This window comes from Acinonyx jubatus, chromosome E2 (genome assembly GCF_027475565.1).
Source record: "Acinonyx jubatus isolate Ajub_Pintada_27869175 chromosome E2, VMU_Ajub_asm_v1.0, whole genome shotgun sequence".
Lineage (NCBI taxonomy): Eukaryota > Metazoa > Chordata > Mammalia > Carnivora > Felidae > Acinonyx > Acinonyx jubatus.
Genome location: NC_069396.1, coordinates 5,085,813 through 5,102,629, shown reverse-complemented (window position 1 = coordinate 5,102,629; position 16,817 = coordinate 5,085,813). Strand labels below are relative to the sequence as shown.

Here is a 16,817-nt window from a genome sequence, read left to right as displayed (position 1 = left end):
GGGGAGGGGCAGAGAGAGAGAGGGAGACACAGAATCCGAAGCAGGCTCCAGGCTCCGAGCCCACGCGGGGCTCGAACTCACAAACCTTGAGATCATGACCTGAGCCGAAGTCAGACGCTCAACCAACTGAGTCACCCAGGCACCCCTCCCCAGCACAATATTTAGACTAGAAGTTTAATAACTTCCAGTTAAATGGACACAAAGACTAATGAAGGAAAAAATTAGAATAACTGTCTCTTGTCCAAAAAAAAAAAAGTTTCTGTGGAGGGAAAAATGTTAAAAGGAAAAATAATGTATTCAAGAAATGATTGCAGTGCTGTTATGAACAGCCTATTGTGATCCCCTAGCATGATACAATAGCTCTCACACTTTCTTGCAAATAACCAGATAATTGATCACAGTGTTAGTTGCAGTATTAGTCAAAACTCCCTTGTTGCTACTCATGGAACATTTAATTCAGATGTCTTAGGGAAAGGAGAAATTTATTAGCTGATAGAACTCACAAAATATGAGGGGAAAATTCTGGCTTCAAGGATGATTATTAAATGACTCGAGTAAGGCTGAAGAAACTCCATCTCTGTGGTATCTCAGCTCTGTGGTATCTTCTCCCTCGGGCTGACTTTCTCTGTGTGGTTGCAACAGATTTATGTCCCACCCCCTCCCAGGAAACAGAAAGAGGACTTCTTTTACCTAAGGGCGCTAAAGGAAGTAGGTGCTACAATTGCGTTTCAGTCCTAGTGGCCTAACTTGGGTTATGCGCGCATCGCAAGATCATGGGAACGGGAGACCCCCCGATTGTCCAGGCCCGAGCCACGCGACCATCCCTAGATCATGGCTAGAGTCAGCCCTACCTGAACTCCACCTGTGCGGAGAGTGAGGAAGGGGGGACGCCCCCAAGAGGAATCATAGCATAGGTCCGAGGGTAAGAGGAAATGGACACTGGGAAGCCAAAGCAGCACGCAGCCGCTATCATTGTTGTGCGTGTCCATAGTAACCCACGCCGTATGTTGGAGCCGGGCAACGCTGTGAGGAATTCACAGCCCTGTTAGATAGTAGCCATCACAGAACCACGCTCGGCCCCCACTTTGCTTCAAGCAGCAAAATCAGCTGTTGTTTAGGGACAAACCATGCCCGGGATCATACATGTTTTGTTAGCACCGATAGGAAAATTGATTAGATCTTCTAGGCAAGCAGCAGTGAATTACGAATACAGGTGCCCCTTGAACAACACCAGTCTGTACTGTGTGGATAATATGTGGATTTCTTTCATTCAGTACAATACAATTCTATACATGCGTTTTCTCTTCCTTATATTTTCTTTTGTCTAGCTGGCTTTCTTGTAAGAATACAGTGTATAATATATATCTAATGTACAAAACCTGCGTTAACTTATTATGTTATCAGTAAGGCTTGCAGTCAACAGGAGGCTCTTAGCAGTTCACTTCTGCGGAGTCAAAAGTTATACGTAGATTTTCAGCAGCATGAGGGTTCAGCACCCCTAACCCATGCATCGTGCAACGGTTAACTATGAAGAGCCTAAAAATGTTTATACTCTGACTCAGTGTTTATACTCTGACTCAGTGATTCAAAAAAAAATAGTCAAAATATATCAGAAACTTCTTGAATAAAGATGTTCGTTGTAGGGGCACTTGGGTGGCTCAGTCGGTTAAGTGTCCAACTCTTGAGTTTGGCTCAGGTCATGATCTCACAGTTCGTGAGTTTAAGCCCAGCATCGGGCTCTGTGCTGACAGTGCAGAGCCTGCTTGGGATTTTTTCTCTCCCTCTCTCTGCCCCTCCCCTGTTCATGTTCTCTCTCTCTCTCTCTCTCTCTCTCTCTCTCTCAAAATAAATAAATAAAACTGAAGAAAATATTTTTAACAAAGGGGTTCATTGCAGTGTAATTTGAAATTGTCAGAAATGTTTACAGACTAGAAATAACCTAAAGTCCTAATGATAGAAGATGATGAAGTAAATTATATATTATGCATATCACTATATTTTATGCAGCCCTTAAAATGATGTCAAGGAATGATACTGGTAAGTGATATTATGTGGCGAAAAGGACTAAGTTTGCCACAATCTCGTCAATATTCAAAAATACTCACATGTCTTATTTTTATGGCGCAATGCTTCCAAAATCATGCAACATTTTATTAAAAAAGTAAAAATGTTGTACAAGTAATTAGACCCGGCTAGTGGCTACTGTTTGCCCAGAGACGCTCAGGAAAGATTTTGAAAATGGGCCAATTGATTGGCTTCATATGGTCCAAGCTGCAGAACTTATGGCAAATAGTAAGCCCCGTCCAACTTGTGGGTGATGATAAGGAGAAAGTCACTTACATGAAGCTGACGATTTCCCAGCTTCCAGCTGGAGTGGAGACGGAGCTGATCTGGGCACAACCAGAATCCCCTCGATCTGGATTTGGTGTCAAAGTCTGTGTGCACTCAGCAGTTAGAGAACTGTGAGGACTTCTACTCTCCTGGAGCTCATTTCACAATATACACATGTATCAAATCATCATAAGTATACCTCAAACTTACACAATGTTATATGTCAACCGTATTTCAGTAAAGATGGGTGGGCGGAGGGGAACACTGTGAATAATCCTGTCCAAGGAGTGTATTAGCACCCCACTCGTTCTCTCAAATCTAAGAGTTTAGAGCTTTCCAAACCATACAACAGAACTCCTACTCCTTAAGTTAGTAGCTCAGAGGCTCTTAGTTAAGAAGCAACCAATTAAAGATGCCCTAGGGAGCCAGCGCCTTTTAAAAATACTGGAAAGTTTTGGGGACAGCTAGCATTGAGTTATTAAAATACACATTGTAAACTTCGGGCTTTAGAAGGAAATTCTAGATCCCTGCTGTGTTTTCGGTTTTTGCTTCCCACGGTGTTTCTTAATTCTTAGTTCGTGTAAGCAATTGCCTTTGCAGCCATTGTACCGACAGGACTAGTGACGCCTGGCAGGACCTTTTGTTTTTGTTATTGACGCTGATGCAACTTGAACCCTGTGAGTAATTAAGCAAACACTCCAAAATGGTTTAAGCAAAGAAGGAAAATTAATGCCGTAATTAGCTAAAAAGTCCACAGGCAAGACTGGCTCCGGGCCTGCCACGATGAAGTGATCTCATGCAATCACTGGGAAACATTTCTTTTCTTCCAGGGTTCAAGTCTGGTTCTGTCAGTAGCTTGGCTTCTTTCTCAGATGGACTTCCCCACCCCACCCAGCTGTGGTCCTGAGGTAGCTCGTCTAGCTCCCAGGCTAAAGGCTTCCAGACTCATTACCACAGAGACACAGAGCTTCTGTCTCCCAAATGTCAAACACAGGTCCTGAGCTCGGACGAGTCACCGTGTGCCCTTGGGATGGCATATGCTTGGTTGCTAGTTCCGATCCGGGCTCATCCCAAAAGTTGGCCGGGTGGACGGTGGGGAGAGGCAACCCAACCCCAACCACATGGGCAAAGAAGAAGTGATGGGCAGGTCCGCTGAGGAAATGTGGGGTGCTGCCTTACCAGAAGAATGGGGTGCTCTTGACCCAGGCAAGCAACTCCATCCCAGAGGCAATTTAAAGGCAGGGACTGGCGTTTCCCAACCACTGCCCCCCTCATCTTGGGGTCAGGGCCCCTTGGTTAGCTGTTCTGTTTAAACATGGTAGCAGAGGGGTGCCTGGGTGGCTCAGTCGGTTAAGCGTCCGACTTCGGCTCAGGTCACGATCTCGCGGTCCGTGAGTTCAACCCCGCGTCGGGCTCTGTGCTGACGGCTCAGAGCCTGGAGCCTGTTTCAGATTCTGTGTCTCCCTCTCTCTGACCCTCCCCCATTCATGCTCTGTCTCTCTCTGTCTCAAAAATAAATAAACGTTAAAAAAAATTAAAAAAAAAAAACATGGTAGCAGGAAAGCCGTCCAATATTCAAATGAAAGCTTATGTGCATTCAGGGAGGCCATGGTACAATATTGCTTGTGTTGCATTTATCAGATCATGGATTAAAATGCATTTTCCAAACTTAACGGAGCGTGAAAGACAAAAATGCCTACAAATGACACAAAAGAAAGGCGGTGCAAGTGACTCTACTCAACTCAGTTGGGATTTTTTTTCACCTGTAAAATGGGAACCTTAAATGCGCCTTAACACACTTGCTGGAAAGATTAAAGTACAAAACCCAGTACCCAATGCCTGGCTATCAGGTCGTTCAGTCACTCTGAGTTCCGAGGGCCTCCGTCTTAGCCCGAGTCCCCTCATCAAACTTAGCCTCCTTTCCAGATCAGCTGGATGAGGCCACGATGAAATTAGATACACAGGTGTAAACATCAAACATGCATTGCATACCCAAAGCCCAGAAATGAAACAGTGTGGAATATATCAAATGTCCCTTTAGATAAGGACAGAACATAGATTCCACCCCCACGACCATGTCCAGTCTGTGAATCGGGACTGTCTTGTATTAGAGAGATTCCAAAGGTATGGTTCTACGAATGGGCGAGATCTGTGGGTGTAAGGGGGAGGCCGAGGAAGGACACGGGGCAGCCCAAACCTTACGACCTCTTGTCTGTGCTTTTCCTCTATAGACTCTGGAAAACCCCAAGTATGAACTGATCATCGAGGCTCAAGACATGGCCGGACTGGATGTCGGATTAACAGGCACGGCCACAGCCACCATCATGATCGATGACAAGAACGATCACCCCCCAAAGTTCACCAAGAAAGAGGTAAGCGTCTGCGGCCCCAGCGCCCCTGCAGGTCGCGGCCATGGTGGCCTATCCGGGTTAATCCCATGCACCACCTGCAGCCCCCGGGGCTGGCTTCCAGTTTGCAAAATCGAAACGCTGCTTTGTGGGGGAGGGGGTGCCGTTTCGCCGGAACGTTTTCTCCTATTTGTATCTTCTGTGCGCGTGTGATGCTGAGAAGCGCTTTGTGAGAAGGAAGGCACTGAATCTCGTTAAAGTCTGCAAGAAAAGAGCTTCTAATGCCAAAGCGCCATCTTCATGGTTTTATCGGTGTTATTTAGCGCTGAGTTAGGAGAGGCCCGCTGTGATTTTAGCATAACAATAAGTTTTTTTTTTCTTCAGCAAGTACAGATTGAGAGGCCAGACGGAACAGCAGCAATAAGGTAGAGCAGATTTTCTTGGCAAAAACGAGGTGGCCCAGGAGCTTATAAATAACAGCCGAGTTAGCTTGTCCAGGAGAGTCACTATTTACTCTCACTCCTTGTGCTTTTCTGATTATGGATCATGGCTGCCGGTCCCCCTTTATTCCAGCGAAGCAGTGTTTGGGGGCAGGCTGAGTACACAGAATCACATTCGGTTGCCGAGTTTGTATCCAAACTAGGAAGTTATTCGCACCATGGCTTTGACGGAAATGGGCAAATGTCATGGCTCCTTTGGGGGTCAGGGTCAGAGCCAAAGATTCGACCCCCCCCACTTGCTGACCCAGAGCATCGAATCGGTAAAGACAGCCCTTGCCATTGGCACTGGGGCCCTCCAACCTTCATCCATTGCCTCGTTGGACTGCGTGAAGTTGGTTTCATTAACCACCTTTTGCCAGTAAGAGAGCTTCCTTTCAGCTCATAGAGTCTAGATAACTGCTCCAAGGTCATGGGCAGAGCAAGTGACAGAAATGGGATGCAAAATAGCTCCCAGTGAGTCATACAACTGCTCCCTGATCTGTGGTTGATGTTTCCACCCTCCCTGCCATTCAGAAAAAAGGCCCATGTCTGGATTTGCGGTTAACTCACCCCTCTGTCCAGAGTCCCAGGGCCACCCCAGATGGCTCAGGAGAGGGGGCGCTCCGGCTCCCCAGCCCCCTGTCCCCAGACACACATCACTCGTTCAGGGTGGAAATCTCCCCTTCTCCCGGTGGGGGGGTCTGGCCACTCAGGAATCCAACGTCAACATGCCATTGGCCAAAGCAGCTGATGTGGCTTCATTCTACCGCTTTCCATGACATGTGCCTATGACTGCTCAAACAGATTGCTCACTATTCCCGGGGTGCCCAAACTGGTATCCCCCCAAAAAAAACTTGTTTCACGGGTTCCACCATTGTGGGGCAGGGGAAGACTTCGGGGTCAACCAGATGTGGGAAACACGGAGTTGAAGAGAAAGAAGGATTTCTTTTACTGCAGCACTTTGAGGTACCTTGAAAATGCTTTGTGTTTCTCTAAGAGGAGCAGAGTCTCTAGGGTTTTCCAGACCTTTCTGGCCCCAGGAATAACTGTTCCTGGGTGACCTCATTATGTCTCACTGAGCTGGTGTCCCATGGAATATTCACTGGGGATACTGGTTTATCTGCAGAATTTCTATTTCCGAAAAAGTCCTAAAGGCATGTTTTAATATTCAATAGAGACAGGAATGAAAATAACAATTGGATAATCCCAGTCTAAAGTAAGAAGGTCTATCAATGTTGCCACGCATGTGAGACTAATTAGTTATCTCAGCGTAACCCTGAACGTAACACCCGTCACAAACTAAATGCCTTGAGTGAGAGATGTGCATTGTTGTCGATACCGCTGAATTCAAGGAAAACCTGAACGTAATTCTTAAGTCGAGTAGGAGACCCTGAGTAGCCTCATGGAAAATGGATTCACCTGTGGATGTCGGCAAACGCACAGAACTTCTCTTTCAACGGACATTGGACAATAAGCTTGAGATGCCCACCGGGCGAAGGTGATGTCTCAACTCATACAAAAATAAAAGGGATGAAATGAGAGGGACCGGTAGCCAGCGGGTACATGAAACTCTCCCTCTAGGACATCAGATGTCCCACAGGAGCCTTTGTCCAATGTTGGACAAATGAAATTCACAGTCAAATCTGCTAATGTGTTCCTGCATGCATTTGGGATGACAGAATGGCCGGAGACCGTATAACACAGAGGGGAAGAGGTGGGTTCTGGAACGAGAACTGGATTCAAGTCCCGCCGTGGATACAAATCTGTCAACCACCTGTGTTCTCGTTTCTTCACCTGTTGCTGGGGCGGACGGCGGAGCCTATCTCAGTAGGTTCTTGTGACTGTTACGTGAGCCCGTGATGGAGAGCATTGAGATAGTGCGGGTCACCCACAGTTCTCTAGAGTGTCGGCGATGAGAAGAGTGGTAACAAGGCAGGAGGTGGTGAGGTCAGTGCTGGGATAAAAGCCGTGAGGAAGGAAATGGTGGTGGGCAAGAGGAGGATATCGTGGCGACGATGTTTCTAAAATGTAAAAGGTTGGGGCGCCTGGGTGGCTCCGTCAGTTAAGCAGCCACCTCTTGATTTCAGCTCGGGTCAGGCCAGTCCATGAGTTCGAGCCCCCTGTCGGGCTCTGCACTGGCAGTAGTCCCAGGCCAATGTGGTGACACCGTGGCATCACCAGTTTCCGGATTCCTCTTATCTTTCTTCTCTACCTTCTCCAAGGCTGCCTCACAATACAATAGGGTCACTGCAGCACCAGCCATCGTGTCCACATACCAGGAAGAAAGAAACGGGAAGTGAGAAGGGCTAAGAAGGACTTGCTACCTAAGTAAAAATCTCCCCCAGAAAGCAACTTGGGCTCGTATGTCCTTAGCCTTCCTTATCTGTAAAGGAGCCCAAGAAATAACTCCATCTGTAGGTGGCATGTTCCAGTCTTGGACAATATAGAGATTGTTACTGAGAGAAGGAAATACTTTAAAGGTTTTTTTAGAAAGCCAATTCTAGGGCACCTGGGTGGCTCAGTCAGTTGAGCTTTGGACACTTGATTTCAGCTCAGGTCATGATTTCAAGGTTCATGAGTTCAAACCCCGAGTCGGACACCATGCTGACAGTGCGGATCCTGTTTGGGATTCTCCCTCTCTCTCTCCCTCTCTCTCTCTCCCTTTCTCTCCGCCCCTCCCCCGCTTGTGCTGTCTCTCAAAATAAATAAATAAACTTTTAAAAATATTTTAAAAAGAATCATATGTTATCTTTATTGACGTTGACATGGCAGTTCAAATCTCAAGACATTTAAGTCTTCACCCAGGTGCTCCCTGGGTGATTCCCTCCTCTTCGTTCATTGGTTTCTCAAACAATCAAGGAGCTACTTTATTTCTTGGGTTAGAAGTGTACTTTCGCCTCTTAATCAACTGTCTGATGCAGAATGATGTCAGGATCACATCTATTTATTTCATTCCTTTGCCACTCCTGCTTCACATTCCATTAAGTATTTTTAATACCTTTTTTGAGATAGAAGTCCATACTGTAAAGCTCACCCTTTTAAAATGTATAATCATTGGCTTTTAGTAGACTCACAAAGTTTTGCAGCCATCACCACTATCTAATTCTAGAACATCCCATCACCCCAAAGAAACCCCATGCCCATTAGCAGTCACTCCCCATCCCCATATCCCCATGACCCCTAACAACTACAAATCTTCCTTGAATTGCTATGGACTCACTCATACTGGAAATTTCGTATAAATGAAGCCATGCAGTATGTACCCTTTTGTGACTTGCTTCATTGACTCACCATGTTTTCAAGCTTCCTCCGTGTTGTAGCATGTATCAGGACTTCGTTCCTTTTTATGGCTGAATAATACTCCATTCTGTGAATTTACAACATCTTGTTTATCCATTTATCCACTGATGGACATTTGGGCTGCTTCGATTTTTTTGGCTATTGTGAATAATGCTGCTATGCACATTCATGTACAATACACTAAATTTTTATCTGAATTTTCTCTCAATTCCCTAATAGTTAGAAAGAAAAAGAAGTTACCTATAATATTGTTCCAAATTGGGAGACTATAATTGCTTACCTGTTTTATTGAAACATTCCAAAATGTCTTTCTAAATTGCAATTAAGGGGCGCTTGGGTGGCTCAGTGGGTTAAGCATCTAACTCTTGGTTTCAGTGGAGGTCATGATCTTGCGGTTCGTGAGTTCAAGCCCCACATCGGGTTCCATGCTGACAGTGTGGAGCCTGCTTAGGATTCTCTCTCTGCCTCTCTCTCTCTCTCTCTCTCTCTCTCTCTCTCTCTGCCCTTCCCCAGCTCACTCTCTCTGTCTCTCTCTCAAAAATAAATAATTTTTTTTATAAAAAATAAATAGGGGCGCCTGGGTGGCTCAGTCGGTTAAGCATCTGACTTCGGCTCAGGTCATGATCTCACAGTTGGTGAGTTTGAGCCCCATGTCAGGCTCTGTACTGACAGCTCAGAGCCTGGAGCGTGCTTCAGATTCTGTGTCTCCCTCTCTCTCTGCCCCTCCCCTACTCGTGCTCTGTCTCTCTCTGCCTCTCAAAAATAAAGAAATGTAATAAGAAAAAAAATCAAAAATAAATAAATAAATTACTATTAATACAGCTTATTCAATTTTACGGACTTCTTTTTTAAAAAGCATGTAACTTTTGTACAAAAAAGTACACAAATACTGAGTGATTTCATTCGTTACAAGTCAAACACGAAACCCGTATCAAGAAATAGAGCATGATTAGCAACTCAGAAACTTCCTAAAACCCTTCTCAGTCGCCTGCCTAAACGTATATTGCTTAATCCCACATACTGGGAAGTCTCCTTGTTATTTCCTTTTATTGACATCTAGCTTAATTCCACTCTGGTGGGAGAACACACTGATATGATTATAGTCCTTTGCTATTTAGTGAGACTTGTTTTGCAACCCTGCATGTGATCAGATTTGATAAACCGCCCATGTGTACTTGAAAACAATGTGAAATCTACAGTTGTTTGAGTTATTAGTTGTTTACAGTTATTTTTGTTCAAATCTTCTATATATGTTGTCTGTTCATCTTTTTATTCTGTAAGTTCCTGAAAGAATACAATATCTATTATTGTAGATATATCTATTTCTCCTGTCGCATCAAATTTTTCTTTGAGTATTTGAAGCTGTGTTATTAAGCGCATACAAATTTAAAATTGTTATATCTTCCTGATGTTTTGATCTTTTATTATTACAAAACTTACTCTCTACCTCTGGAAATGCTTTTTGCTTTAACATTTACCTCCTCTGGTAGTAAAATAACTACTGTAGCCTTCTTAAGGTTAGTGTCATCATGCTATGTTTTTTTCCATCCTTTCTTCTCTCAAGTTTTCTCTAATCTCATGTTAAAGTGTGTTTCTTATAAGCAATGTATATTTGGGTTTTGATTTTTTTTTTCACTTCTGGTAATCCCAGTCTTTTTACTTGGATCAGTTTTTCCATTTACATGTAATGCAAAGACCATATATTTGAGCTTAAATCTACCAATTCTAATACTTATTTTCTGTCTGAGTACCTTCCTATAGTTATTTTTCTCTCATTTCTCACCTCTTTATTAGTTAATCCATTATTTTTGTCGTTTAATAAAATTTATTACACTAAATTTTCATATTCTTGAACTAGTTTCTGAAAAGTTGAAATATACACCCTCGACTTACAGAGTCTAATGTGAATTAGCATTTTTACCACTTATGGATTCTTCAAGGACTTTAGGGCAAGTAAATTCCCTTTACCCCACTCCTATATTTTAAGATATTGTTGTCATGTTTTAATACTACATGTTTTACATTTTACAAAAATATTATTTTATTTAATAAGCATTTATTCACCCTTTATATTATTACCTATTCCTTCATGTTTCTTTGCTTCCACATGGGATAATTTTCCTTCTGATTAAAGAATTCCTTTGTATTTTAAAAATGGTGCAGGTGTGCTCGCTTCGGCAGCACATATACTAAAATTGGAACGATACAGAGAAGATTAGCATGGCCCCTGCGCAAGGATGACACGCAAATTCGTGAAGCGTTCCATATTTTTATGGAAACCAATTTGACAATAAATTTCATATATTGAAAAAATAAATAAATTAAAAAAATAAAATAAAAATAGTGCAGGTATGATGGTGATAAATTTTCTCATTTATCATTATCATCTTTCTTGCCTGAATTTTTGATGTATAGTTTCACTGGGCACAGAATCTCAGTTGATAGTTATTTTCGTGCAACACTTTCAAGGTGTCATTTCATTGACTTCATTAACATGTCAGTTAACATTTATTGAAAGGTCAGCTGTCAGTATTCCTTTCTTCTCCATTGACAGAAATGTGGCCCTTCCTCTGGTTGCTTTTAATAACATTTCTTTGCCTTTACTTTTCCACAGTTTTATCATGGCATATTGAGGTATCATTTAATTTGTTTTTATAATACTTGTTCCTTGTTCATAACTCTTCATATATTTCTTTTGACCCATTTTCTCTTTTTCTTAGACTCTAACTATACATATATATTAACTTTCTATGCTTCTGTTTTCCCTCATTCTTTTCCAGTTCACAAATTCTCTCTTCTGCTATGTCTAATCTTTTATATCCATCTATTAAGTTCTTAATTCCATTTATTGTACTTTATTTTTTTAAGTTTATTTGCTTATTTTTTGACAGAGAGAAAGAGTACAAGTAGGGGAGGAGCAAAGAGAGAGAGGGAGAGAATCCCAAGAAGGCTCTGTGCTGTCAGCATAAAGGCAACACGGGGCTCGAACTCACAAACTGTGAGATCATGACCTGAGCTGAAATCCAGAGTTGGACGCTTAACTGACTGAGCCACCCAGGCACCCCCAATTATTGTACTTTAGGTATAATTTCCATGAATTTATTTTGTAGATTAAAATTCTCTGCTTCAGTTTTGCATTTTATCTATTTTTTAAATATATAATACAGAGTTACTTTAAATTCAATGTCTGTTAACTCCAGTATCTCGATCCCTTCTAAGTCTATTTCTATTTTCAGTATTTTTCACTTGCTTTTTTGGTCATGTGTTATGGTCCCTTGGCCTGCCTAGAATTTTTTTTTAACTCTGAATAAGCACGTGACAATTTTTTAAAGGCAATTTTGGACTCTGGCTGATGTTGTATTCTACCAGAAAGGATTTACTTTTACTTTCTGAAACCAGTAAGAGTAGAAAAAGATAACTTTAAATAAGTCTGGGATTGAGTTGGTTTATTGGGGAGTTTCAGTCTTTTATGAGGGCTAATCTACTTCCTGATTTCTTCTTGGTCTTCTGGGGTCCTGACTGCAAGTCTGGTATGTTTACAGAGGCTCTTCTTCCTGAGATCCCTAGCCTCGTGTCCCTGTGCCATTACAATTTAGAAAATGCCTTCAGGGGAAAAGCTGATAGGATATTGGCCTCCCCTCACTGAGCTCGCTTCCCTCTCTGCACGATCCTGGACTCTCAATTTTGACTGCCTTGGGAGTTCCCCAGTGCTTTCACACAGGTGGAGTTTTTTTGGGGGTGTTAAATACACATTCTCAAGTCATTCTAGATTTGAGGGTTGGTCTGGAAGAACTTTGCTCGGATTACCATCCACAAAGATCAGTCTTTTAATCTGAAGTATCAGGGAAAAGCAGTAGTTATGTGTATGGAATTCACTGTGGCACAAAACATCCTAACATCTTCATTAAAAATATGGATTGGGGGCCCTGGGTGGCTCAGTCGGTTGAGCGTCCGACTTCAGCTCAGGTCATGATCTCGCGGTTTGTGGGTTCCAGCCCTGCGTTGGGCTCTGGGCTGACAGCTCGGAGCCTGGATCCTCCTTCGGATTCTGTGTCTCCCTCTCTCTCGACTCTTCCTCCGCTCATGCTCTTTCTCTCTCTCCTTCAAAAATAAATAAATATTTTTAAAAATACAGATGTTTTGAAGGGGCACCTGAGTCAGTTAAGTGTCCGACTCTTGATTTCAGTTCAGGTCATGATCTCACTGTCATGAAAGCGAGCCGCCTGTCGGGCTCTGTGCTGCGTATGGAACCTGCTTGAGATTCTCTCTCTCCCTCTCTGCTTCTCTCTTCTCTCTCTCTCTCTCTCTCTCTCTCTCTCAAAAAAAAAAATGGATTGAAAAACTATAATGAAATAGTTTGTCAGGGCACTCATCCTCCCATTCTATTTGCTTCGCAATCAACTCATTTTAGTGAAAAGGTTAAATAACTTTTGTGTCTCTTCCTTGATATTCGTAATCAAGAAGTGACTCGAACGGCAAGAGACTTGAACTAACCGCATGATCCGTGGCCGGGTTTACTCTCTGATCCCCCCGCTCTTGAACTGACGTGACTCTCTGGAGTCTCCTTCATTCTTTTGGATCTTCTCCTTCGTTTTTGGTTGTTTGGTGGTTAAGAAATGCTTTGTGTGCCTTCTTTCACCGAAAGTCTATTTAAAATGAGTGTATTTAGGGACACCTGGTGGCTCCATTGGTTAAGCGTCCAACTCCGGCTCAGGTCATGATCTCGCGTTTCGTGAGTTCAAACCCCATGTCAGGCTCCATGCTGACAGTACAGAGCCTGCTCGGGATACTCTCTCTCTTTCTCTCTCTGCCACCCTCTCACCGCCTGAGCTTGCTTGTTCTCTCTCTCTCTCTCTCTCAAAAATAAATAAATGAATGAACTTTTAAAAAAAAATCAAGTGAATATATTTATCTACTTCTCCAGTCTTCCATGCACCATAGTTGAGTGCTCTCAATCAGTCTCTCCTCCCATAAGAGTATACTTCCCTTAGGAGAGCCCTTTAAAATCAGATGTGCCTGTGTCTTAACACGGACCACATAATTATACATTCTGCTTGCTCAAAAGAGATTAATCCAGAAAGCCAACCACATATTGCTTAGAAGATCAAACCCATTTCAATTATCTGACTCAAATAACTTTTCTGGAAGGTGGAGTCCAAGGCATTTTAACAACTCGCTGAATCTTTAAAGATGATTAAATGTTATTCCAAATAGCCCGTCTTCCCTCTTCCCATGAAGCTCTTTATAGCCATCGTGGTGAACTACATGAGCCTTTTTTCTGTGATGCCGGGAAATCACATATCTGACAGTTTTCTAAGCATCTGAAGTTTTAAATAACACCAAACATACACTATTGGGATTTTCATCCCCTGCTTTGTGCAGGGCAATGGGGGTGGGGCGGGAATCCCAACCTGTCGGGAAATGGAATATTTGGAGAAAACAGAACAGTGTAACTTCAGTGCACCGGTACCACCGATTCCCAGCTGTACAAACAGTAACATCACTTCCGATGACATCAGTTCCTGGTCCATCGCTGTCTGGGCCAACACCTTGTCCAAGGACTCCAGAGGGCATCTACTGCGAATTGCTTTTCCAACTTCCCATCACATAATTAATGATGGGTTACCTGCAAAACAGCCAATACCCAGCATCCCCCATGTATCTTCACTTGGAAAAGGTGAGTTCACTGCTTTCTTCCCCTGCACCAAGGTCATAGAAAAACATGAAATCATCCGCTGAATCTCCCAGTGTTCCAATGTCACAAGTCCTGGAAACAGCAGGTCTACAGCTGGATTTCTTGACTAAAAGAGAGTGAAGGGAAACATTTGTACAACTGGAAGCATGCTCTATAAATAGAAACCATCATCCAAACAGGATAGTCCAGCTAAGCAAAAGGGTGCTGTGTGCTTTCCTGAATTGAATTGTTCACGGACAGCAGGGTGAGGAATCTCGCGTTGTCGAAAATGCCCATGCCGATTCAAAACTGTGTGAGTGATGTCAAAACATCTGGACTTTTTAAAGTGAAACAATGTAATCTGCCCTGTGGCTGGTTCTTCAAGTCTCTTGTAGAGGTAGACCAGACAGCCAGATGATTTATTGCATTAATCACTCTTTCATAATTATATTCATGATGTGTTGATCCCCACCATCCCTGTGCGAACCTCTGTGCAAATTCCATGCTTCTGCTAACCCTCTGGTTATGCTCCGAGGGTCAGCGCAACTCAGTGGCAATAAAAGCAATTTTTTACTACAGCTGGCGGAGTCTCACCACGGGGCCACTGCAGAGCACAGTGGCCTCCAAAGACTTCATCCATCTGCTTCTATTCAAATGCAACATCTCACACGAAGAGCAACAAACACAAAGCTATAAAACATACATTTTGTAACTCTAAGAATACGACATTACTACACCTCCATACGTGGCTTGCAGAATGAGAACTTAACTGTTCAGAAACAGAAAGCCCAGGGCCGCAAAAATGGCACGTGGTGGAGAAATGAACTATCCACGCCCCCACGGCACATGGCAGCCGTTTTGTTCTGGACAGCGTCAGAAATAAGATCGTTGGGTCTTATGCGTGAGTGGTTTTAAATACCGTCCACCCGGTCACAGCCTCCTCTCCTCTCAGGCCACACGGAAGCCCTATTTCTTCCCCCAAAACGTCACGCTTTGGCATATGCCTCCGCACCGCCGCACATTCTGTTCCCGTCTCCCTGGAATGCCTTGCTCCTCTGTATCCGGAAGACTCCCAGTCTATCCTTCAACACCCAAATTATGAATCCCCCGGGAAGGCTGCTGCTTCCTCCTTCTTGTTCCCACAGACACGAGGCATATCCTGCGGCGTGGTGTTATCACGTCACCTCGTCCTCGTGCACTCATACAATATCTCCGTAATACCGTCTAAATGCTTTGGTGTTTTGGCTGGACGTCATTTTCATCATTGCCTAGAGGACAAAGCGTAGGGGCGACATCAAATGTGTAATTAGAGACGAGCTTACACTTCATACAGCAGATACCTATTTCAGTCTCTTGTTTCTATCTCAGCTTCTAATATGCCATTAAACATTCTTCTGTTCCATATCGTATAGTGTTATATGTATGCTAGTCTATGCTGTCATGTATTATCCCATATGTATTCTATTCCCATATGTGCACATCCTATCTGTACACATTTTATCCCTAACGTAATAGGTAATATCGACCTTCCAATGTGCCATATAATTAGATGACTTACTTGCTTTTGGCATTCTCCCCAAATGAGAATATAAACTCCACAAGAGAGGACATTTGTCTCTTCTGTTCTCTGTTCCGGCCCCAGCACCCAGCCTGGCATGGAGTATATGACCAAATAAGAGGTGAATGAGGGGACAAATTATAAATGGTCGGCAGCAAGCAGCAGAGGCCATCAAAAAATTAAAAAGTCATGTTGTCGAGGGGACCTTGGAAAGAATCCCACCCAGCCCCCTGGTTTTGGAGATAAGGGACACCGCTCAAGGCCAGTAGCAGATCCCAGGCCCGTCTGGCTGTGGCACACGTGGCTGTTACCAGTGAAAAAGTCAGGGCCCTACGGTGACACAGAAGTCACGAGCAATCCTGAGGTGTATCGTTTTACCGTGATTCACTGAGAGCCAAGAGGGTTGGAGTTAAATTCCTTCCCAGAAGTGAATAAATGAATCTACATAGACTGGAGGGCACCCTGAAGGTTCTTCTCTACCCATCAAGGAAAGAGAGAGAGAGAGAGAGGGAGACAGGGAGGGCCGGGGAGGAAGAGACAGGCAAGCCCGGTGTTAGTAAATAATGCCTAAGGGAATCATTAGAGTGGGGACAGGCTCACCTTATTCTGTGAACTTACAAACAAGAAGGAGAGAAAATATCCCACAACTCCAGACTGGCGTATGGGCTCATTGTTTGAAGTGGGACTAGACGAAATGATCCAGAATTGATTTTCATATAGTCACTTCTTTCCAAACTAAAGTCTGTTTCTGTTATAGACTGAATAGCCATTTTCCCCCTATTGGAAGCATTGTATTTTGCTGTCGGCCTGCTCACATCTAAGAAGATAGGGATTTATGCGAAGGATCTTCTTCAGCCTGTACTACCTGAATGTGCCTAGGCTTGCATATTACACACCATAGCCTTATATGGTTGCTTTTCAAAGTGCATTGATTCATTCATTCATTCATTCATTCATTCATTCATTCACCAGCACATCCATCAGGCATGAGTTCCATGCTTCCTCTTTGCCAGGCAGTATATTAGGCTGAGATACAGTGCAGTGAGCACAACATCGTCCCTGACCTTGTGATGTTATGGTCTAGAATGGGGACAGCGAGCCAGAAAATAGCTTTGGATGGCCCTTAG

General features: G+C 43.5%; 1 protein-coding gene and 1 non-coding gene across 2 annotated transcripts in view; both read left to right on the top strand.

Annotated features, from left to right (window-relative positions):
* The window catches only part of CDH13 (cadherin 13), a 1,023,179-nt gene that overhangs the window by 872,535 nt on the left and 133,827 nt on the right, over positions 1-16,817 (top strand). The window contains exon 8 of the mRNA XM_015083822.3: positions 4,563-4,703. Coding sequence (XP_014939308.2) covers positions 4,563-4,703 — 141 coding nt within the window. The remainder of the gene's footprint in view (positions 1-4,562; positions 4,704-16,817) is intronic.
* Positions 10,624-10,730, top strand: LOC113604448 (U6 spliceosomal RNA). The gene has a single exon (XR_003426390.1). It is a non-coding gene; the product is annotated as a U6 spliceosomal RNA (small nuclear RNA).